General features: G+C 36.6%; 1 protein-coding gene and 1 long non-coding RNA gene across 2 annotated transcripts; both read left to right on the forward strand.

The window, feature by feature from the left end:
* The first annotated feature begins 3924 nt into the window (after nt 1-3924).
* Nucleotides 3925-6052, forward strand: LOC121368342. The gene is made up of 4 exons (XR_005957505.1): nt 3925-4015; nt 4627-4692; nt 5364-5444; nt 5930-6052. It is a non-coding gene; the product is annotated as an uncharacterized LOC121368342 (long non-coding RNA).
* A 1627-nt stretch (nt 6053-7679) lies between these two features.
* Nucleotides 7680-18537, forward strand: LOC121368545. Its single transcript, XM_041493281.1, has 10 exons — nt 7680-7937; nt 9015-9131; nt 9714-9782; nt 10322-10390; nt 13414-13488; nt 14086-14265; nt 15116-15338; nt 15633-15709; nt 17524-17755; nt 18068-18537. Exons 1-10 carry the CDS (start codon nt 7680-7682, stop codon nt 18280-18282), a joined length of 1515 nt encoding a protein of 504 aa, XP_041349215.1. The 3' UTR covers nt 18283-18537.
* Nucleotides 18538-25153: the final 6616 nt, after the last annotated feature.

Genomic DNA, 25153 nt, shown 5'->3' on the forward strand with positions numbered 1-25153 from the left:
CTATTTAGTAGTACCCCTACGTGTGCTGTAACCTCACCGTGGTGCAGGGGTGTAACATTCTCTTTGAGAATGGCCAATACAGCACAAAACTGAACTTTTGAGTAAAATTCAGTATCCGTAAAATTCTGTGATATTTGTGTTTTTGCACCTTGTATATTCCCGAAATAATCAGTTTTTCAAATTTTCGTTTGGTTTCTTACTGATGTCTTTGTCCAGATGGGTCCTCTGTGAAGTGTCTTCATGGTGTGGTAAAAACCTCCACAACGTACCTGATGGTCTACAACAGCGGCACAGCGACCATAAACAAAACAGAAACGTTCACATGTTTGGTAAGAACTGCGTCATAATAACCCGAGGTCTTACCGAGGATGTTACAAATCTTACAAGTTTTGCACACATGTCCGAATTTGTTCAGTCTGATATATACCGTTTCATGAACGTACTGCCAATTATGCCATGGATGTCTCCTTTCGATTTGGTAGGAGCTGACGCGGTGACCTTTAATCGTGAATGGTTATTATTCGTGTGCTAAGGTGCCGACTAATAATATTTAAAGAAACATTTTTGTCAGCGAAAGTTTGACTAGTCGAATGGAAGGTCATCTGGACATTCGATATAATTATATATACAACCAAAACCCCAACTAATTTAAACAGTTTTAATTAATTGTGTTTTAAATATTTAATTAACAAAAAAACCCCAAAGCAAACCCAGTCACCACCCACGCCAAAACAATTTAAAAAACCTAATAAACTAAAACGAAAACAAAAAATCAAAACAATAATCACACCAAAAACCCACCAACACACAACACAATAATCTACATTTTGTTTTTCTTTCTTGAATTGGAACACTCCGATGAACGTTATTTTTTAATGTTCAACTTGCCGTGGCTTGTGGTTCTTTGTGAAATAATTAATGTTTTTTTAACACCTATAATTAGCATAAATAGTATATAAAGATAATATGTTACGTTACGTTAATGTTTTTGATGTACTTGTTTTAGGCAATACAGAAAACGGGAGAGGTTGTAAAGATATCTCAAAACCCACTGGAGTGTCTGTCGGACCAAGTAGCAGACGCAAGTACTACTTTAGGAAAGCTAGCATTTGCTTTCTCACCTTTAGGTGAGTAAAATAATACAGCTATTACGATTTCGTTATTTATGAAAAGTGTTTAATTGTCAATTCATATACTAGTATTTGCACTTTATAAAACGTAAGTGTATGTTCACAAAAAGGTTAAAGGTTGTTTTGTTTTACGACGGTACAAGACCACATTGATTTATTAAACATTGGTATGAGGATGTTAACAATTCACACGTTATGAAACGTAAAGATAAAGTTAACGTTCACGATACATATTATTATTATTATTATTATTATTATTATGAAGGATAGCTAATTTCTCAAGTTTTACCATATGTATTTCAATGACAAATCACAAGTTTAATTTCTCAGATCCAAATAATTTGTAAATTATAAATATGTTAAAGTTCCTATTTCATCACACACGTTTAAAAGTACGATATTTTCTGATGTAAAGGGACCAGGCCATGATAAAATTGAGACATTATCGTGTTTGTGGGATAAGGACAGACACGTAGATCCTAAATATGAAACCGATATTACAAAAAGGAACAAATAATACAATGTATGTTGAACATTTGGGCATATACATACCTCAAGTAATATTTAACATTGAATGTGTTATCCAATATTATAGTTTTACAAGAAATCCAGATCCTGTAACTTGTAATAGCAGGACAGTATAAAGCAGGTCTATTTATTCCATTTCTGACTTATACACTATGTATAGAAATAACACTGGGGAAAATATTTTTGGCCATTAAAAATAATCATTCATTTGTTTTGCTGTGACTTAAATATTTCTATTTTCTGTTTTGTTTTTCAGAATTATGTCGTGAGTATCAGATGTTTTGGTAAACCATAGATTTAGCTTGTACGGAGTTAGTAAAGCCGCGTCATTTGGTAGTTCACAGTATGATAAATATAATGAGACAAACCTTAGATCTAAAGGTAAGTCCTAACACCAATGGTAAGTATATATCGTCGATTAATTCATGATAAGATGATTTCACTCCACCAAAATATAAAGCACCGTCAGAGTACACTCACAGTACTCACACAGGTGGATAGTAGAGTATAGTATAGAATAGATGTTTAACGACACCCCAGCACGAAACATACATCGGCTATTGTGTGTCAAACTATGGTAAATGCAAAACATTAAGTGATGATCAACATCAATGTAAAAATGCAACAGTTAAAGTAAAACAGTGTGAAAAACTGTGCAAAAATACAAATATCACAGATAGATAAAATTAAAATTTAGAATAAAATTCAGTATCTCGAAAAGTACAGAATGGAATCGAAATGATTCCATCACATTTCTTCGTCCAAATATATCTTTTTAGTTTCTTTGAGATAATTCTCACAGATGGCAGATCCTTCTTCAGTATGAATGAAATTTGTTTTGTTTTAACGACACCACTAGAGCACATTGATTTATTAATCATTGGCTATTGGATGGCAAACATAGTATGAAAGAATCAATCAATAAAGTATGTATGGCCGATGCCAACACGGCACAAGTCTATGTTATCCTTTCTGCACCGTCTATAGGAGGACTACCACTCTCTTGGTTAATGTTATGTTTGAAATCAGTATAATGCATACCAAACCTGACATAAGGCAAATTCAAATCAGACTCGGCTGCTGAATCCGCCTTTTAAGATATTTTTAATACGCTTTATGAATATGAATTAACTGATTAACCAATGAGCTATCGAAATCAGTCTTATCAGGTGCATATACTTAAATGTCGTGAAACAGAGCTTGCCTTAAGTCTCTCGTGAACACTGAGTCAGTAGTATCAGTTTACAATTGTATTCCAGCCATTTTGAATACCACGACATCTACGACACCTACAGACTTGGAACCAGCCACCATCGCGCTGATCTCCGTCGGTGTGCTCTTGCTGCTGCTGTTGCTTTTACTGCTAATCGTTCTCTTGTGCTGGTGTCTCGCGAAAAGACGAAAGAAAAAACAACAGAAAGAAAACGAAGATAAGAGAGCATTAAGTCCCATAAGAGGTATTAGTTCACCAACAGCTGATTTACTAAGGGTTTTCGGTAAACTCAGAGCAAGCCGTTCAATAAATAGACCCCTCTTCTCTCCGCAGGACATAAAACAGTTTGGTATTTCAAGCTTATCATAAGACCATACCTTTAACGTCATGCTCCTAAACAATTATTTTCAAATTATTTCATTTTCTGGTAGAAAATATTACAATATTGCATGTAAAATTTGCACCACATTTTAAACGTATAATCTCAGTGATCGCGTAAGTGTTTCGCATACAATGGTGTTATAAATGAATTCCTTGGTCCAAGAAACTCAGTCACTAACATCGAAATCTTTATCCAGTGGATCTAAAATATGATAATTAGCATTGTCTTGTTGTTGCTGCTGTAGTAGTGGCCTTCTTGGATTTAAATGATGTTGCGATGCCTTAATTTGCTAGGGGTGATTCAAAATGAACTACATGACCCGTAAACCACCATCAATAAAGGTAACATTAGGGAAATAAAACACTTGTAAGTTTAACGACTAAAAATAATTAAATGGCTGTACCACTGTAAAACAGAATAAACAGCGTTGAAATCATCCTCGTGCGTGCGTAAACTATTATCTGGACAAGCCCACCTTCTATCGATATCGTTTTGTTACTAAACTATATAGGTGTAGCGTGAACATCCACAGTAGGCCTATTGAGACAAATATAAAACAACATTATTATTTATTCAGAAAATGCGGACTCTGGGTCCGTTGATTCGGGTTTTACGCCCGACCCAACCGTACACTTCATCGATGAGGACGACGAGCGTCGGGCAGAGAAAGAAAAGAAACAAGAAAAACGAAAGCGAAAGCGCCATCGAAAAATTCGAGGGAAACGACGAATTATTGGCCCAAATGGAGAAGTTATCTATGAGGTGAGCCTGATTGTCCTATGACCTTCTTCTGTCTAGGTTCTCGTAAATGTTTGACTATATTGTGTAACCCGAGACTCTAGAGACGAAACGTTTTGAGGTTGGATGTGGAGAGGAATGTAAATAATGATTAACAAAATACCTCAAGTTACGTAGTGAAGGCAGGGACATACCCCCCTTTTAAATAAGCTTTCCATTTTTTTGTAATTGAACTGAGAAAAGAGACGTAGTCTTCCAGCTTCAAAGGCCGTTACACAGGAAATCAACTGCCCTGTGTATTTAAACAAAATACAATGACACTGCGACATATTGTATGGTAGTAACAAGGATTATTGTGATGATCTTTCTTTTTATTGTATCAGTTATCCTGGAGACGGTAGTCACGGACAAGGATTATTGTGGATGTTGCCAGTTCAGTTCAGATATTGAGGTGTGTTTTATTTTAGGAAAATTATGCAGATGAATGATGGTAGTGACAAGGGTTACTGTGATAATGTTTGTTTTATTTTAGGAAAGAGGCCCTGGTGATGGTAGTGACAAGGATTACTGTGATGAAGTTGGTGGCCCTGGTTTTCACAGTATTAAGGATTATTGTAATGTTTGTTTTGTTTTAGGAGAGTGATCCGGGTGATGGCAGTGATACAGATTATTCTGATGATTTTGAGGAAGATGAAGATGCGGTAAGATTTCTGTTTTCTCTTTTTGATTGACAATGGGTTATTTCATAAAATACATAACACACACTATGGTAGATTGGTTATTCCAGTATAAAATAATCACGCACATACACAGACGTGCTTCATAATATAAACATGTTCATTTTATTTTATACACCACAGTTTTTAAACATTCATTTTCTATTCTAAGTATCTACGTCACATCCCATTCCAGTAAGATCTAGCCACACCTACAACAACACCCCTCCCATGATCGTCGAAAATTAACCGAATCCCGGGGATATGAATATACAACTTTATTTAAGAGATGATGTGACGCACAAAATTAACCTAAATTGAAGCCACGGTTTTTCTCGTGCAAGTTTGATTTTTAAAAGCTATTCTTGGCAGTGGCAGTGTTCTTAAAAGCGGCGCAGGAGGGATAAAACATTCTGTTACGGATCTCCTGGAGTAGTGGCGGTCCTCCTAAGGACGAGCACCTGGCAATGGATCATGGAAGCAAGTTGGACTCTGCCTTGTGCAAATATACGATTTTGATATGGGAATACGGTTTTGTCGTTCAGATTCTTTAGTACAGGATTCCATGACAGTTTATTGGCAGTTGTCACGTGTACGCGGGGACTGTCGTGTATCAGTTTAAAATGTAAATAACAATGCCAATATTTTCATTTTAGGATGAAAAAGGCAAGAGCAGAAGACTTAAAAGAAAAGTTAGAACATACACTAGACAACGAATAGGACCAGATGGAAAAGTGGTAAGCTTATTGTTGTTTGCATTAAAGTTATATATGACTTTTTTTTCGGAATAATACTCAGTAGATAATGGGGGATGTAGTTCGATGTTTAACAGATCATAGGATTTCGAGTTGACTGACTGTGTGGTTGAGCGTCTCCGTAGTTGCGACTATAGTTTAGCAAAGGTTTCATCATTTACACTAGATCCCGCAGAAATATTGCCCTCACTGAACTATTAAATAGCTTTTTATCATATGTGTTCCCAGTACTGAGACTGGGATACTAACCCAACTCAAACTCATATGGCCTAACTACTGTACAGTCTATTTGGATTGCAATATAATGAGCTTAAAAAAATCACTTATACTAATAGAGGGTCTTCGTTAACTGGACAAAAATATTATCCTGAACTAAAGGGAATTTTCCACATGAGGACAGCTTCCTCCTCCCCCGTGTCTATGATGTTTCTCTCTGGTGTTGAATGTTGTTCTTTGTGATGGTGCAGATCACGGAGGAGGTAGAGAGCGAGTGCTATGAGACAGACTCGGACGGTTCCGTGGAGTCGTGGCAACTAGATCCAATCCGGGTCCAAATCCACGAGGCAAGAGAACAACGTAAACAGATGCTCCAGAAATATGTGAGTAATATATATCTATTTATCCTATAACTTACCCATGATATCCATGTCAACATCCCTTGTGATAAATAGAGGATACTCCCCGAGTGTCTTGTGATATCATAATTTATCAGCACGAGTTGATAAAAGTATGAAATCCGAGGCTTGCCGAGGATTTTATACTTTTATCAATGAGTGCTGATAAATTATGATATCACAAGACACGAGAGGGGTATTCTTTTTATCATCCATTATCATTCTTTTCATTTGCGACATTTGTAAACAATGTCAGTAATGTGGGTTGAATGTCAGCGGTAGACTTGTTAACTAGCAGAACGGCAGTGGCGTGACGTCACTAATGGTAGGTTTAGCGCTGAAACAAACACAGTGACCTAACAAAACATTGTCTTGTGATTAAAATTTGACCAATCAAGATTATAAGAAGCAGAGATATCGCAGGAGATATCGCAAATTATAATGCCAGCGATATCTCCTAATAAAACTTCTAATGGATGATATTTTAATGTATAAACCGGTTCATAATGGTATTCAAATTTAAAGGTATATGCAAATTTGCAAGGTGTCTAATAATGTGTTGTTGTCAATGGGCCATTTGTCTACAAGCCAACAAGAGCTGTACATTTGAGCGTAACGTCTTCATAAAATTTAATTAAAATGCGTGACGTCAAACTAATTATTGCTAATGGTGATGATGTCATATTACTAATCTTTAGTACTGTAATTTACTAAATATCGAATGAAAGTGGTATTTTAGAAGTGTTATAAGATAAATAGAATTAGCTACTCGTGTTGAATCTGTAAAATATCAACCTTATCTCGACAAATACCGATTAACGTAGACTGTTTATATTTTTTATATTAAAAACACTGGTGACGAATCCTCTCTCTCTCTCTCTCTCTCTCTCTCTCTCTCTCTCTCTCTCTCTCTCTCTCTCTCTCTCTCTCTCTCTCTCTCTCTCTCTCTCTCTCTCTCTCTCTCTCTCTCTCTCTCTCTCTCTCTCTGTGTGTGTGTGTGTGTGTGTGTGTGTAGCCGTTAGATATTAATTTATCCTAGGTACACACCATGGCGGGAATAAAATGATACTAAATAAAATAGAAGTAGGAATGTGAAATGTAACCAAGGCTTCTTATCTATTTATTGTGCATGTAAGAAATGGGAAGGGTGGCCAGGATGCCTATGAAATCAACTCTCGACACTAAGTGTAGTCTCCATTTTATTTTAATTATAAATTATCTGATGCGTCACATGAAATTGGCTAATAAATGCATATATGCTTTAACTATTTGCTGTATATACCATGCGTGTGTTTGTGAATATTTTGGGTGTGGGGTGTGGTGGGGTGGGGATAATATATAGTTGAATTATCTGCTGTTTACCAAAGAGATATAAATGTCAATTTCATCTTTACTTTTTACATAGTCTCCCTCCAGCTTGAACACTTTCTTTTTTTTGTCATTCAAGTATGGTTTGATTTACTTTGGATGATTTTGCTTCTTAAAATGAATAACTGTGTATCGTATGCATCCTTCTTTTCGGCAATAATATAATAAATAATACTAAAATGTCTTGCTGTTTCTCTTTTAGGGTCACAATCCATTATTTCAAACAAAATCGATTATGACAAGAAACAAAAACGACCGACGATTTCAACCAGAAAAGCAGAAGACGACCAAAGAGATTCTAAAATCTGAAATGAAGAAGAAACGAAAAAAGAATCAGGATGATGATTTTAGTGACGATGCCTCCTCCTCTAACGAAGGACGTAAAACACCCTTCATGCAGGAATACGAATACAAGATGTCCATGGACAGACGGTTTGCAGACGAGGGTTTTTGGGACGACCCTGCCTCTAAAGCAACAGCTGTTGAGCTTTTTGTATGTTTATGAAATATTAATTTTAATTGTGTGTTTAAAGTTTGTGGTAATTTTCCTAATGTGAATTAATGATTCCAGAACAGATCCAAGATTTGCTTAAATATGGAGGGTCCGGTTTTTCCATAAAAAGTGTTCGTTTCAGTGAAAACGATAGCACCTTTTTAACATCAACACTATTGCACACCGCTCCTCCATCCTCGACTTATCAGTTACTTATTTTTAGTTTATTGGATAGTTACTACTTATTTAGTTTGCATACGTTAACTCAGGTAAATAGTTTAACAATGCGAAAATTACCATCTGGCGATGTCGTTTGAAGAGGTAATAGCGTAAAGCCGCAGCATATGACTACTGGGTAACATCAGCCTACGTGCTGATGTGTCGAGATTCAAGGGCAAACAATCTGATTGAATAACTCGCTGACTTCACTACTAACAAAATCTTTATAGCAAAACAAGACTGTCCTCTACAATCATGACTCAACTGACGGATATTGGGCTCCGGGTCAATAATCCCGTTTGACCATTCCAAACAAAACCTCAATGGATGTCTTCTACGTAAAATTACCGGCCTCGGTGGCGTAGTGGTTAGGCCATCGGTCTACAGGCTGGTAGGTACTGGGTTTGGATCCCAGTCGAGGCATGGAATTTTTAATCCAGATACCGACTCCAAACCCTGAGTGAGTGCTACGCAAGGCTCAATGGGTAGGTGTAAACCACTTGCACCGACCAGTGATCCATAACTGATTCAACAAAGGCCATGGTTTGTGCTATCCTGCCTATGGGAAGCGCAAATAAAAGATCCCTTGCTGCTAATCGGAAAGAGTAGCCCATGTAGTGGCGACAGCGAGTTTCCTCTAAAAAATCTGTGTGGTCCTTAACCATATGTCTGACGCCATATAACCGTAAATAAAATGTGTTGAGTGCGTCGTTAAATAAAACATTTCTTTCATTCTAAGTAAAATTATATGTATGGCCATGTACCTTAAAAATTGTAAGAGTAATTGTATTTTAAGTGTCCTCTGGGGTCTGCAACGTATTTGTCCTGGTAACCCTGTCTATACATTGTTTTTTGTAGGGACTGGACAAGTTAGATAAACTGCTGGATGGCCGTGATGTGGAAGATTCAGAAAGACGTACAGACGGGTCTGAAAAAGACAAGGATTCACAAGAAGAAACATCTAAAGATATCGATGTAAATCATTTATTAGGATTCCAATGTATTTTTATTAGATGCAGTCCGTTGTAAAAATGTATTTTGTCATGAAACGTAATTTGTACCCTATATATCGTCCCACACGTCCGGTGAAATAAAATCATTGTTTTTATTTTCAAAGGCATTGCAAAAAAGCAATTCATAACGGTTTGAACAAATTGAATAATTGATGATGATACTGAAGCGATCTTCGCACATAATGACACCATACTCTGCGTTATCTTCTAACAGAACATTTAGAGCTGTTCAGATAGTATACTATGACAGGCCATCCTGCTAATTAACACGATTCATTAGACCACAATGATGATGATCTCCAGGACACTGCTGATCATATCCACACAGTACACAGTGGCCGTCCTCGTATAAACTAGGCACTAGAGAGAGAGATTCATGAAATTTAACACTATTTGGCGAAATGCCTATTTGATTATGGTTTTGGATAACGGATTTGTCATTCAGATTTAGACTTTCTTAAAGTTATCATTGATTTACATCCATAACACATCATTTTATGTAGATTTTCATTAGTTACTGAAAACGTGAACAATTAATTTTCAGGATCCTAGAGATCCGTCACCAACGAAGTCCACCAGTCCTGCCATGAAGTCAGCCTCGGACACCACAGTGGTGAGAAATACTATGGTTATGATTCTCAGTTGGTTTTCACACGGACATTGAACTTCATTTTGAATGTTGTTTCATTCCAAATCAAAACTTTGAGGAACACTAGGTAGGCCAGTGGAGGAGATCTCAATTAAGGTTTAAAACTTGACCATTGTGGTTATTTCCTATTCCAACAAACATGTATTTCATTTAACAAGAATGACTAGTAAATTGGAAGACTTCTGCCTAATCCATTTGTTTTTCAAAACAATATAATATGTTTCCCTCAATCAAGTGCTTCTTAATGGGTATAGTTATGCCTATTTGTTTGCATTTACCATAGTTTGATCCCCAATAATCGATGTATTTTTCATGCTAGGGCGTTGTTACACATCTATTCTATTCTAATTTGTATACCAAATGTCAAGGTAACTGCTCTCGACTGTCGGGATGTATATATAAATAACCATTGCTGGAAATACATACTCAGAGAAGTAAATTCCTATTCCAATTATAAAAAAAAATCCCGTTTCTTTCCAGTTACTGTTAATTGTTTTCTTCAGGATTCTGAAGATTCGCCAGGAAAGAAACCGACCAGTCCAACCATGAAATCAGCCCCAGATAGCTCAGTGGTGAGGCAACTTGCATTATGTGTTAATCATGTTACAATGGTCGATTATAATCGAAAAATCGATCTATTGGGCTCTATCGATAATCGATTGTAAACACCCATAATCGATTGTATATATATATATATATATATATATATATATATATATATATATATATATATATATATATATATATATATATATATGCCGAGGCTTGTGCTTGTGTCTTATTCACAAAATATATACTGAATGGTTACTAAAGGTAAAGTTAGCCATTTGTAGAGTATATCTCGGTGAACACATCAAAAGGTTCATGGTTTGACAATTCAAATCTATGTTAACTTTATATAATTATAACCGATTGTATAATTAAAAGTTAATCGGTTCGTGACAACTGATTATAATCGATAATCATTAGTGGAATTCCAACCGATTCCGACATTATTTTGTGCTGTTTTGTACTGCCAGTGGCGTCTTTGTTATACAATATATTGCCATTATTAAGGTAGCAGCTTATAAAATAGTATCTGGCCAAGTCACTGCGTCTGAATTTAAATAGAGCACTCGGTGGCGTCGTGGCAGGCCATCGGTCTACAGGCTGGTAGGTACTGGGTTCGGATCCCAGTCGAGGCATGGGATATTTAATCCAGATACCGACTCCAAACCCTGAGTGAGTGCTCCGCAAGACTCAACGTGTAGGTGTAAACCACTTGCACCGACCAGTGATCCATAACTGGTTCAACAAAGGCCATGGTTTGTGCTATCCTGCCTGTGGGAAGTGCAAATAAAAGATCCCTTGCTGCTAATCGGAAGAGTAGCCCATGTAGTGGCGACAGCGGGTTTCCTCTCAAAATCTGTGTGGTCCTTAACCATATGTCTGACGCCATATAACCGTAAATAAAATGTGTTGAGTGCGTCGTTAAATAAAACATTTCTTTCTTTCTTAAATAGAGCATTAAACACTGACATGTCTGACATTTGTGACAGGACTTTAAGTTACAAAGTGTTTGTTCGTTTGACTAGTATATTGTTTGAACAAAAACCAGGTTCTATTGTGTTCAAGGATGACAGATTGTGTGCAAAACTATGGTAGTCAATGTCGCTTCTCGATACATTTGCAACTAGCAGAATACCACCCTCCCCTCCCCCATATTTTAATTTACTGTAAGAGAAAGTAATGATTGAACTGTTGTCGTTTATTAATAAATCTCTTAAATAAACACTTTTCTTTGTTATAATGTCACCTATTTACTCAAGGGTTTGAAGAAATGGAAATTTCTCTCTTTTTCTTTTGATAAAAAACTATATAATTATATATGTTAATTGAAACGTTGCATGTGGCAGCTTTAGCCAAATATGTTTTGTCCTCTTTGGGAGTTGATATAATAACAGCAAGAACGTGTAACGTATCGAATGTGAAGTGAATAAATCACTGTCATGCCATGTAAACACGATACTGAACAGGGTATTGAATAGCTCAGTGTTGGTTCTTCAGATAATAACTCGTTGCCTATTGACAAAGGACTTGTCAAGTTAAAGTACCGTGAACGGTCGTCTGTACACCATGGGTCGTAATTCACAAAATAGTTTTAAGCCCTCTTAAGCAACATGACATGATCATTATTACTTGTGTATCTGCCTTGATTTGTCCGGCGCCCGTTCGTCCGTCAATCTTTCCATTGAATCATATCTTCTCCAACAGTTTTGATTAAAGTGTTCTGAAACTTTTTATAATTATCCTCTGGTGCACCTTCCACAAACAACAGAGAGATATTTAGGAAATTTCGAATTTTCAAATTTTTGTTAAATGTTATTAAATTTTAAATAAGACACATTAAAATCTATTTTCTCTTAGAGTTTTGAACGGATAGTTATAAAACTTGGTCCTATGATTCTCTAGGACTGTCATCAGAAACTAATAGAGATATATTTAGGAAATTTAGACATTTTAGAGTTTTTATGCAATTTAATATAAAAGTCTATCTTCTAGGTTTTTCTTTGGAACTTAGTATAAGTATTCACAGTGGCAGTCTTCACTAACTAATGGAGAGATATTTTGGAATTTGTAGTGTATTTACAAAAAAGAAATCTTTTTTAACATCAAACATTTTCGAAGCCTATTTTCTCCTAGAGTTTTAAAATTAAAATATTTAAATAGAACTTTTATCTCCGCTTTGACATCCGTCAGTGAAGCTTTTCTAACACATATATGCCTAGTGTCTGTCTGTCCGGTGTCTGTTCTACTTTTACTTTGAAGTCTATCGTATAGTTTCGATTGGATTGTTCTAAAACGTGGTACAATGATCCTCAGTGGCACTATACACAAACTAATAGAGAGATAATTGGAAAGGTTTAAATGCTGAATTTTTAGTTTTAAGAATTAAACTTAAAATTGAAAATTTGAACGTCTATCTTCTTAAAATCTTCTATTTTTACAAGTCTCAAAATAGTTCTCACACAGTTTTAATTCGATAATTATTAAACTTGATACTTGGATATTCTAAGGTGGTCTTTACAAATTAATGAATTATCTACTACTGACACAATTAAAAAAATAATAATAGAAGGTCTAAAGGCCGATAGTCCTCTTATTATTATTATTATTATTATTATTTATGTTTTGTATATACAGTGAAACCTGTCTAAACTGGATCACGCTGGAGACCTAATATTTATTCGATTAGGACAGCATCCAGTGTTTAGAAGGTCGCATTTTAGATTTTAAAAAATTCGGACCCATTCAACTTGGTCGGTTTTGACAGAATTCCAGTTTGTTCATGGTCCGGATTAGACAGGTTTTTCTGTATTTACTATAACGTGCTTTAGTTGGAATAACTAAAATTCCTAGAAACTCGCACACATTAATGTAACCTTCTGTTTCGCCACTACCTTTATATTTTCTAAGAAGATTGCCAAAATGTACTTTCAAATACTGTAGGTACGTTCCCTCCCTGCATAATGGAGTCACCCTTTTAAACGTTGCACCCCTCCCTAAATATTCCTGCAACCGCCGTCACTGGTTCTATCAAATTTCTTTGTTACAGACGTTTCCTGACAGCGATGCTGAATCTAAAACTAGATTCCCTGAACGCAGTACAGATGACGTAGCACTCAAAAAGGTAACTTTTGCTTTAATAGTTGTTATTAGAACTATTTTCGTAAACATTTTAAACACTATTTAAGCTAAATATGTTCTCAGTAAGATCATAACATTAATGTTTTTGAAGAAGATTTGCCCAAGTTTTCACACGATTTCAATATAAATTGTTTTTCATATATTTATATAGGATACGGGATTTCAGTCACTGGCATAGCCAGGCTTTTATATTGTGGGGACCACACTATATATGAGTCATGTCATGGGGCGACATATAAATATATAACATGGTGATTTAAGTTAAATTGTATTTCATATATTTATATAGTAAACGTTTTCTCAGTTAAATTGTATTTCGTATATTTATATAGCCCAATGGGTTATTTCTAGCTTTAACCAGTGCACCACGACTGGTATATTAAAGGCTGGTGTATGTGCTATTCTGTCTGTGGGATGGTGCATATAAAACATACCTAGCTACGAATGAAAAAATGAAGCAGTTTCAGCTCTGAGACTATATGTTAAAGTTACCAAATGTTTGACATCCAACAGCCGATGATTAATGAATCAATGTACTCTAGCGGAGTCGTTGTACAAAACAAACTTTAACCTTATATAGGACAAGGAACGAGTTCGCTCAGCTATACGTCATCTTTTAACTGAAAGACTTTTCGGTTTGACGAATGGCCATGGTGGATCAGCCAGTGATGCTAGAGGCTCAACCAGAGGCGGTGCTGGATCAAGAAAGGGGTTTGGCGGACCAGCTGTTGGTGGTGGCGGATTATCCAACAAGGAAAAGGTGGGACAACGTCACATATTAATTTTGTTCCACGAATTACATGATCCTTTCCACAAAACGATAAAAAATTACTATCTTCATATATACCTACCATCGCGACCGTAAATTTAGCCTACCTACCAAAGCCATCCTGTTTTACGACGAGACGTAGCGTACAACTCGTAAATTAAGTTGAATATTTTCAATTGGTCTTAGGCAGTTCTAATCCACTAATGTAGATGTCAAATGCCAACTATTTGATTATCTGGTGATTTTCAGAGGGTACGAATTCTTTTGAGTGAAAATGGATCTAATATACACGATATACCTTTTATGAAACTCAGCGTTCATAAAAAAACATGTTAGGCCACACGACCTGTACTCGAAATTATAGGAGACAACTCTCATGTCTTATGCGTTTGTCAATTATCGCCTCGTAAATAAACTGAATAGCCTGTAACTAATGCAATATTTACCTTCTTCGTAGTTAATTTGTTAATTTTTAGAGGGGCACTTATGATTACCGTAAGGTTGCTCTGTGGAATGGTTATAAAGCTAACATAAAACTCACCGTAAGTCATAATTTTTATTCATTTTCGTCTCGTCCCAAAATCCTAATTTTGGAATAAATCCATATATTTAACAACGAAACACAGTGACAATATCCCCTAATTGAAGACTGATGTGATGAGAATAAATATAATAAACATAATGGTTAATTATATATAATTTGTTTTCTAAATTCTGTAGATTATTTCTACATATTGACTTTCAATAATTTCACCCAGTATACCTAGAAAGAGTAATTTTGTTTATCTGTATGGGCTATATGTCATCTACTAACCTCTTCTGCGTGTATTGTATATTTCAGTCAAAAGTTGTTTTCGTTGATGAATACAATGAATCTGCAGACGCCAATAAATCTGCATTGCCATCAGATAGTGGGTTGCCTCCCCTGTCAGAACCAATCCCACCATCAGTGGCGCCAGGCTCTACGTCATATCCACATACCGGTCTTGGAGCTTCTGATCAGTCTACTATATTAGCCGATGGTCTCGAGAAAGATAAAATATTTATACACCGATCTCAGAAAAGTAAGTGATTAGCGAACTACGGAGGGGGTACAAAGGTGAGTGGGAACATTCTGACATAAATGACGTGAACCACTTATTACTAGGTAGAAAGAGTTTGGTCAAAAAGGCAGAGGGCAAAATAAAAATACATCAATACTCAGTGCTAGTTTACCCCACGAAAGCAACGTTAATAGTTTCATTCAATTAAACTCCAAGTCGTATTTGCATGTGTATGAGAATATTAGTGTGTTTAATATTCGTATTTTTATCAGGTATTTTATATTCTTATTTATAACAAGGTCACTGTTCTTATAGGTCATATTCATTGGTTGAAGTCAGACTATAATGGTGGACCCGAGAGACGCTTTGAAAAACATGTTGATGATACACAGGTAATATTCTAAAAGCAATATTTGTATATACCAAGTAGTATGCATAAAGAAAAAAAGCCCATATTAAACCTTCCAGATATAAAATATTAATTACAGCGCCTACCCCATGTTATTAGTCCCGTCGTGGTCCAACCGGTGGCGACTACATGCCTTGTCTCCACCCATCTGTATGTCTGTCTGTCCATATGTCTATCTACCTGTCCCGCATACAGGTTTTTTGACCTTTTTATTGCACTACCTCAAGATTTTGGTTTGAAATCTGTATTGCCCAAGATAGTCATGGTATTGTTAAAGGTCAGGAGTCTTGAATAATTACCATACACACAGTTAAGTTAAAACACATCATAAAAGATGTTTGATTTACTTGGAATTGTAATGAAGTAAAGAGAGAAAAAGGTACAGAATAACTGATAGTAACCTAATTTGGTAAATATGTACATCTAAAACCAAATAATTATTTTCTTGTAGCAGCTTATCCAGTTACCTTCAGTATGAATGTAACTGGATAAAAATTAGTTTAATCATAAACACATGTACAGTATAAGTGAGTTGTGTCATGTATTGTGGTCTATTAATACTTTGAACAAACTTAATAATATGACAATGATAGGAGTCGAAATTTGTTAAACATAGAATTATATACTATTCAAAAACACGCGTAATAAATATATGTAGATAAATTCTGATATCAACCAAGACTACATTTAATTTGTGTTTTATAAAAGGCCATTTTATAAGTAACCAATGACACCAAAAACAGTGAATGTATATACGGTATATTTTCACATACAAAAAGTTAATTAATTTACTTAAATTGTAAGACAAATACAAATTAATGAGAGATATGCAATCAGTAAAACAATAATAATAACTTAAAAAATAAAATAAAATATCAAATAAACCATAAAGAAAGTTATATAATAGCAGTCACTTGAAAACAGACTACCTATTGAAACCACTTGATAACAGATATAGTAGTGTATGAACACGATAACATTTAATCCAATATAGTAATATTCAGTGGTGATATTTGTTCGCCACCCCTTACTGTACTGATATAAGGAAATGTGTTGGCCCGAAAGGGGACATATATTGCTTTAGCAATGCTCTCGGAATGTTTGTGAACTCAGAAACTGCACAATTCTAGCACCGTATTTCCAGGAGAATTAATGAATCAGTGTTTAACAACACCCCATCACGAACAATAATTCTGCTATTGAGGGTCAGACTAAGGTAAATACATAAATGAAGTGATGGTCAACATCAATATCAAAATTGAAAGTTAAATTAAAACACTGTAAAAAGTTGTGCAAATACCCCCAATGGTAATGCGGGGATACGGAATAGCAATTAAGGTAAACGTAAATCTACGACTAAAACAGTTCTTATTACCATCATAGTACAACAAATATAGTTTCAAGTACACATATTTCATTTTCTTTTGTCATTAAAATGATCCATCTTCCATAATGATGTAATTTTTCGTTTGAAATAGATGCCAAACACGTGTAAATGTATATCCGGTATTAACTGTTAGTAGCAGACGTAAAGTTACGATGTTTTGTGAAATTGGCCCCAGACCCTCCCAGGCAAATTTATGTCTTCACCAGTGACGGAGTCCGTGATAGAAGGGGAGGGGTTCAGTTGGAAATGGGCAGAATGTAGATTAGCAATTGGTTAATAGAACCTTTTTAATTAAGAAGGATAACAAGCCAACATGGTTTTTTCCCGGCCGAATATTTATATAATTTGAAGCGTCTTAGAAGGACCATCCAAAAATAAAGAAATTCTGTTTTTAAATATTTGGTTTTTAGAAACTGGCTGAGATGGTGCCGAGTCCATATCACCCCATAGCAGTTACGAATCCGACCGCTCCACTGACGTTTGTGTCCAGGAGAGACGTGAACGTATCCAAGGCGCCGATAAGCTACACGACCAGATCCAGACACGTAGACGTCTTGTCCATGGACGAATGGAGGCTGAGGAAACTGCTGGAGGAGCTGTATAAGGATAAGAAATACATGGATCTACTCCTACACAAACAAGGTTTGAAGTTTGACTGTATATATATATATATATATATATATATATATAGAGAGAGAGAGAGAGAGAGAGAGAGAGAGAGAGAGAGAGAGAGAGAGAGAGAGAGAGAGAGAGAGAGAGAGAGAGAGAGAGAGAGAGAGAGAGAGAGAAAATGTATGTTTATTTTCGATTGGTAATTGCTCAAAGAGACTTTGTAATTGTTCAGCATCTAGACTATATCTGGTTATGAATTATTTATGTTAGGTCCTGCTTACATGCAACTACGTAGAATGTCTTTAGAGGAGCTAAACTAAAGGGTGTTTTCTCTTTTAATAGGCAAACCCGCAGAAGTAAGAGAGCTGGCACACTATGGACGGGACTACCTGTTACAAATCGCAGACTTTTGGGAGTCTAAGGGTATTCTTCCGACACGTCCAGAGCAGACAATCCCTGGTTCCTTGACGCCTGTTCGTTCTAAAACATCGTTGAGTTTAAATGCACAAACCAAAGACACAAAACCAGACGCCAGTAGACCCAGTCTGTCTCGATAACGCTTAAATCTCTGTTCAGGACAGATAACCTAAATATAGTACCTGAACGTTTTTTCTAGAAATGTGCATGTGGACTTTAAAAGTGTATTATCAATAGTTGCAAAAGCATATTTACAATGTTAACATTTATTATGTTTATAAACAGCAAAATATCAATGTATGCCGCAAATAATAACTAAAAAATATAGTGCTCACAAAAAGTAGGGGGTATTCCCCAATATTACCAACACTCTGTAATATTGAAATAATTTCAACTTTACTTGAACATAACATATACATACCTTACACATGCACTAGATGTCATGTCCCGCAATAAATGTAATGTCAGTGGACACGTCTTCTTTTAGCGACAGATCAAGGGACATTGCTGGCCGAGACACGATCTGTATTTGAGGCCTCTTTAGATGATCTGTGACAACTCGTACACGGTGAGCTCTGGCATTGTCATCTTGGAACACAAATCCTGAATCATGGCGATGAGAAAATGGTAGAACATGATGATTGGTGATGTTATCTCAGTAGTACAGATCTGTGACTCTCCCTTGACAAATGTGGAGATCTGTTCTGCGTGTCATCGTGATGCCACCCCATACCATTATTGACCCACTTCCATACTGATAATGAGATACCATAGCAGCCTCTTATTAGCGTTCACCTAAACTACGTCAAACCCTAACACGATCGTAATTGAAAGAAAGAAAGAAATGGTTTATTTAACGACGCTCTCAACACATTTTAATTACGGTTATATGGCGTCAGACATATCGTTAAGGACCACACAAATATTTAGAGAGGAAACCCGCTGTCGCCACTTAATGGGCTACTCTTTCCGATTAGCAGCAAGGGATATTTTATATGCACCATCCCACAGACAGGATAGCACATACCACGACCTTTTATATACCAGTCGTGATGCACTGACTGTGACGAGAAATAGCCCAATGGGCCCACCGACGGTGATCGATCCCAAACTGACCGCGCGTCGAGCGAGCGCTGTACCACTGAGGTACGTCCCGCCCCCGATCGTAATTGAAGTCCAGATTCAATCTTGATTTGTCACTGAACATGACCTTTGACCAACGAGCGTTTATCCTTCGCAGATGACACCTACTCAATTCCAGACGAGTTTGGCGATGCCTTGCAGTTAGAGATAAAGGAATGTATGGTCTATGGGCGCGTAATAAAGCAGCATGCTGGCGGTACGAACTGTCTGTGTGCAGACTCTGATCCCAGTTGCCTGTTAGAGTTGCCGATGAGTTGAATTGATTTGTCGATTACGGAGGGCTCTGGTGATAAGAAGTCTGTCTTGGCGTCTAGTTACGGCAGTTGGACGTTCACTTCGTGGTATGTGTTTGTCCATCCTGGAGTATATCTATGACTCTAAGATCTTGCTCCAATGACAGTCGGCGCGTTGTTACAATTGAACAAGTGACTGAGCAATCATAATCCTCAAAAGAAAATGTTTTTATTTAACGACGCACTCAACACATTTTAATTGCGGTTATATGGCGTCAGACATATGGTTAAGATATTGAGAGAAGAAACCCGCTGTCGCCACTTCATGGGCTACTCTTTTCGATTAGCAGACAGACAGGATAGCACATACCACGGCCTTTGATATACAAGTCGTGGTGCACTGGCTGTGACGAGAAATAGTCCAATGGGCCCACCGATGGGGATCGATCCCAGACCGACCGCGCATCGAGCGAACGCTGTAACACTGAGCTAGGTCACTCCCCCACAATCCTCAAAGCCTTTTAAGCAGTTTAAGTACTGTAAACTGTGAAAAAAATGCGTGCGTATAAATTTCGCGTCGTTCGCGTCCAACCTTATGTCGCGAAATTAATACGCACGCACTATTTTCCAGTTTGAAGTGTGCTTAAAGTGATGTCTCGATTTTCTAGTAAACCATAAAGGAAAACACAAACAAAATACAGTCATAATTCAATTTATTGAAAGTTGTATTAGAATATTCATTTTACAAAAGGTAACACAAATAAGTTATTAACTGCTAACTAACACTGATCAGAAACAAAAATGTGGCCTTCAATTTTAGGATCACTGTTCGTTTTCTGCAAATAGCGATACATGTTGCAACAACAAATTTCCAAGCGCATTTGATAAACATTTTGTATTTATTTCATGTATATCAGTACTCTCGTTAATTGTTTTATGTAACTTCAGTCGATGGCGACTAATCGTTTATTGTTTTATCTACCAAAGGGTGTTAACAGTTAACAACTGAAGCTGTGAGTTGTGATTCTAATATAAGAGAGGTGGGTAGGGCCTAATCCCCTCTATAGACTCTGTACCAGGCAGAATTGCTTGATGTAGGATAACAGAATATTGATTTACAGACAAGCTATTCCTACCGCCTTTTGCATTCGAGTGCGAAGGAAATAAACTCAGTTGGTGAATTAGGACAACACATCACATGTTCGTAATCAATAATGACGTGGCTACACTGTGTATAAAGTGAAATTAAATATCCTAAATATCATAACATGTTAATTTTTAAAATTTTGAATTTTGAATTTCTTACACACCCGTTGGTGAGAACATCATTCGTTGTTTTTGATAACACATACTTATTTATGTTTACACATGTGCATGTGTTAACAATTTCAAGACATACGACTGGCTGCTCCTAGGTGATAACCAGGTCACTAATGCCATACATCCAATGGAAAAACAGCACAATCGAACTCGATTACACTGTGACGTATAGTTAACCTGACAATTTGTCTGTGACGCGTAAGTAGAGCGACAAGCGCAAGGGTTGTAAATAACATTTAATCGAAAAAGATGTTAAAATGTGCTTAAAACCTGGTTTTTGAGGATATGTAAGAAATAGAATAATACATTCGTGTCAGTTAGATACCATTTATCTTACAACTCGTTGTTTAAAAACGTATCAAATTCGCTTTCGCTCGTTCGATACATTTTAAAACAACTCGTAAAATAAATGGTATCTAACGGCCTCTCGTGTATTCGCTGTATCCCATACGTTTTGTGAGCAGTATATATTGTGCTGCTACGGCGTAAACAGTGGCTTCCTAAAACAATTATGGATGTAAAAAGAAAGTAAACTCCTTTTATGGATTTTACAATAAAATTACTGTTTTGCTACTAGTGTATAAAATTATGTGGATGTATTTTTTTGGAATATTTTATATTATATATAGCTTTGCAAATTATGTAGTTTCGAGACAATCTTTTTAAACTGCTGAAACCTCGAAATTAAATCAAAAGGATATGGATGAGTATTAGCAGAACAAAAAATACAGTTAGTTACTTCGGCCATCTTAGCGGGGGCAAGGGACAGTGAGAAAAATACGAAACATATTGCTTATACATGTGGTTTAAAATTGGCCTATTTGTTTCGATATATTAGTATGACTGGGTTCTTTTTACCGCCCACCCCTAGTTCATTTATATTAAGTCCGGCCCTGGTTAATACTTCAGATATATCCAGGGCATTGAGTTTCGTAATAGTCTAATTATTAATTGAGATATACGCATTTCTAATTTAAGGATGAGAGAGTCTAAAATAAGTTTTGCAATTTTCTGCAATTTAATAGTAATTTAAGAAAGAAAGAGATTGAAAATAGCCTCTTTGCATGTTCTAATATATAGATTGTACCACGGATATAGCCTTAGTGTGCCATGACTCGAGTTTCAGCCTTCTGGTGTTCATCAGATGGATGAACGTTACTCTTACCTGCTTACTTATGACGTCATGGAGTGATTGTTGTTGGAAATGAGTTCAGAAGTTTTGTTTAGTATGTTTTCCCCTTTTCTTGCTAGCTTCTCTTCCAAACACACGTTGCATTGCCCAGAGTTGCGTTTGAACGGGTTAGACTCCTTGATTATTTCCCAACTTTACGAATCACTTCATATGGGTATTATGACTATAGCCATGGTATAGTCTTTGTAGGCTCCACCTTTATAGTGTTGACCACTATTACTGCCATATTGTATATAACAATACTAGAATATTGAATTCACACACACACACACACACACACACACACACACACACACACCTTTTTTTATTATTGAATTATGGCAAAAACACTGTTTATTTCACCTAAATCCGTCTTTAGTAGGTAAACTGCCGTGATACCCTCTGCCTGTAGTTTGTGTCTGTGTAACCGAGCAATATAGCAGACAAATTTTGCCAAAGTTTTATTTTTGCATTTTCATTTATTCACGTGTTGTACTTTTTGTTTTTACATTAAATACCACTGTTAATATTTTGTCTAAAGTTTTCCTTTCGTTGTCTGTCATTACGTTTCTGCTGAAGATATTTATATCCTCTTTAATTTATTAATATATGTTCGTTACATGTTCTTATATTATTATCTAATATAAATATTAGTGTTTGTCTATGGTATATCCATCATATAGTTTCGTTTGAGTGAACATGTGTGTGAATTTAAACTGACGTTTGCCGTGTTACGTTTTTTATAATAAAATAAATATTACCGATTTTTCCAACTTTGTGTTGATCTTCCTTGAAAGTGTAGGTTTTCAGTTGTTCTCATTGAGCTTGGTGTCTTTAATAGTTTTCAAGGATATATCAGAGATGTTCAAATACAGTACATGTTAGTACCATCTTCAACTGCCTGTATGCCTAAACTATGTAAATATCTTCATTAATTCAGTTTAGCTTGATTCCCGTGCTTGTGTTCAATTACAATTCAAGCACGCTACCCTAGGCAGACATTAGCTATATGTGATGTCTGTCCATAGCAGTGAATTAATGGCTGTTAATGGTTGATGAGACAGAAGTCGATGCAGTTGTCTTACTCCTCCTCGTGAGTAGTAGCAAGGCCTGTGTGGAGTCATGACCTACGTTTCCGTGATCACGTGACCTTGGTGGGAGGCAATGGCCTTCGTGCACGTGTGCGACCTTGGTGTGCAGGTGTGTGATCTTGGTGTAAGTCTGACCTTGGTGTGCGCAGGCAGTGACCTTGATATCCTTGGTGTGCAGGTGCGACGTTCGCCTTGAGCAAGGGCACGTCTGTATTTCATCTAACGTGCAGGCAACTAGCGTTTTCTTTTTGTTTTTCTTGTATAAAGTCTATTGTGTTGTTATTTTTGTGTTCACAGTGGACATACACGTGGATGTTTTTTCACAGTGCCTTTTTTTATTATTCTAGTTGACTTGACACGAAAAATAATCAATAGCCATAAAAACCTTTTGTGCGTGTGTGTGTGATATATTTGTTGTATCTGTAAAACTGTATTTCACTGGTGAATTTGAAAGGATAGTCTGGCAACCTCCAGCGTACCACTATTTTTTATATTGTGCGAAAAGAACATACTCTGGTATGGTTTGGTCTAAAGTGAGACTTTAATGACGCCAGACAAAATGCGTGTGTGGTGACTTTCATTCATTTGTATTTCTTTGACACATAGTCGACTTTTTTGTGCTCTTAAGTGCCGTTGAGCCATTCATTCATTCGTTTAGTAATAGAGAAGTACAAAGGATAAACGGTGAATCGTTTTCTATTCAAACTGCAAAACATTATAACCTTTATTGATAACCATATTACAACTGTCGGACCACATCCAAAAGCATTTTATTAAGACCACACAGTGTTTATGAAAACCCTTCGCCACCAGGTGAACAGATAATTGAGTGTGAACTAAAACTGCAAAAGAAACACCTGCGCGTGCACGTCTTGAGCAGCAGAAGAAATCATGTTACATACTGGCCTTCATGGTCTGCACACTGACCGTCAAAGTTTGTTTTTGTTTAACACGTCACTAGAGCATATTCATCGGCTATTGGATGTCAAACATAATTTTGACAGTTTTAGAGAGGAAACCCGCTACATGTTTTTCCATGAGTATCAAGGAATCTTTTATATAAACCATCTCATGGACAGGATAACACATACCACGGCCTTTGGTATACCAGTCGTGGTGCATTGGCCGGAGCGAGAAATAGCCCAATAGGCCCACCGAGGGGAGTCGATCCCAAACCGACCGCGCATCAAACGGGCGTTTTATCATGGGGATACGTCCCGCCCCTAATAACCATCAAAATCTGCGACTGTCGAAATAAAACAAAAAATAACAAAAACACATTCCACCACTTAACTGTTTTTATTGCATTTAACTTTAAAGACGAAGACGAGTGAAATAACGCCTGTAACAATGACAAATAAACATCAGTTTTGTTGTACAACACGTATATAAAATGGACACACATTGGATTAAAACTCAATGCCAACAGGTGAATGTTATTAGTGTTCATTTCTCGTCGTCATCTTCGTCAGTACTGGAATCATCATCGGTATCGTCGTCATCTACTTCGTCCAAATATTCACTGATCCAGGAACGATACTGATTTAATTTAGAACGAATCTGTGGTCTCACATCTCTTTTGCGATTCACAGACTAGAATTTTCCTCGAGTTGGGGCCGTTGTCAAAGTAATGCATAAACGTGAGGAAGCGGGAGTACGTGTTTTTAAATAACTTCCATTGTAAAGTCTTCAAGTCTTAAAGTTTTCGATTGCATCTTGGGAGATGCTTTTTTCTTCGTAGCGTTTCCTCTTGTTTTCGAAATAGTCACTGTTGATGTCGAATTCACGCTCGATCATTTGATAAGACGGGTACTCATTATATGGATCAAATGGATGCTACACGCGAAATTGGGGATAGAAATAAAGACGGCAAACTCGTGGATGAACCCACAGATCAGACGGATGCTGGCCATGAATACGAAACAGATGCTACTATGGGCTACACTTGTCGATTAGCAGCAAGGGATCTTTTATATGCAGCATCACACAGACAGGATAGTACACACCACTGCCTTTGCTACACCAGCTGTGGAGCACTGGCTGGAACGAGAAA

This window comes from Gigantopelta aegis, chromosome 3 (genome assembly GCF_016097555.1).
Source record: "Gigantopelta aegis isolate Gae_Host chromosome 3, Gae_host_genome, whole genome shotgun sequence".
NCBI classification, from domain to species: Eukaryota; Metazoa; Mollusca; class Gastropoda; order Neomphalida; family Peltospiridae; genus Gigantopelta; species Gigantopelta aegis.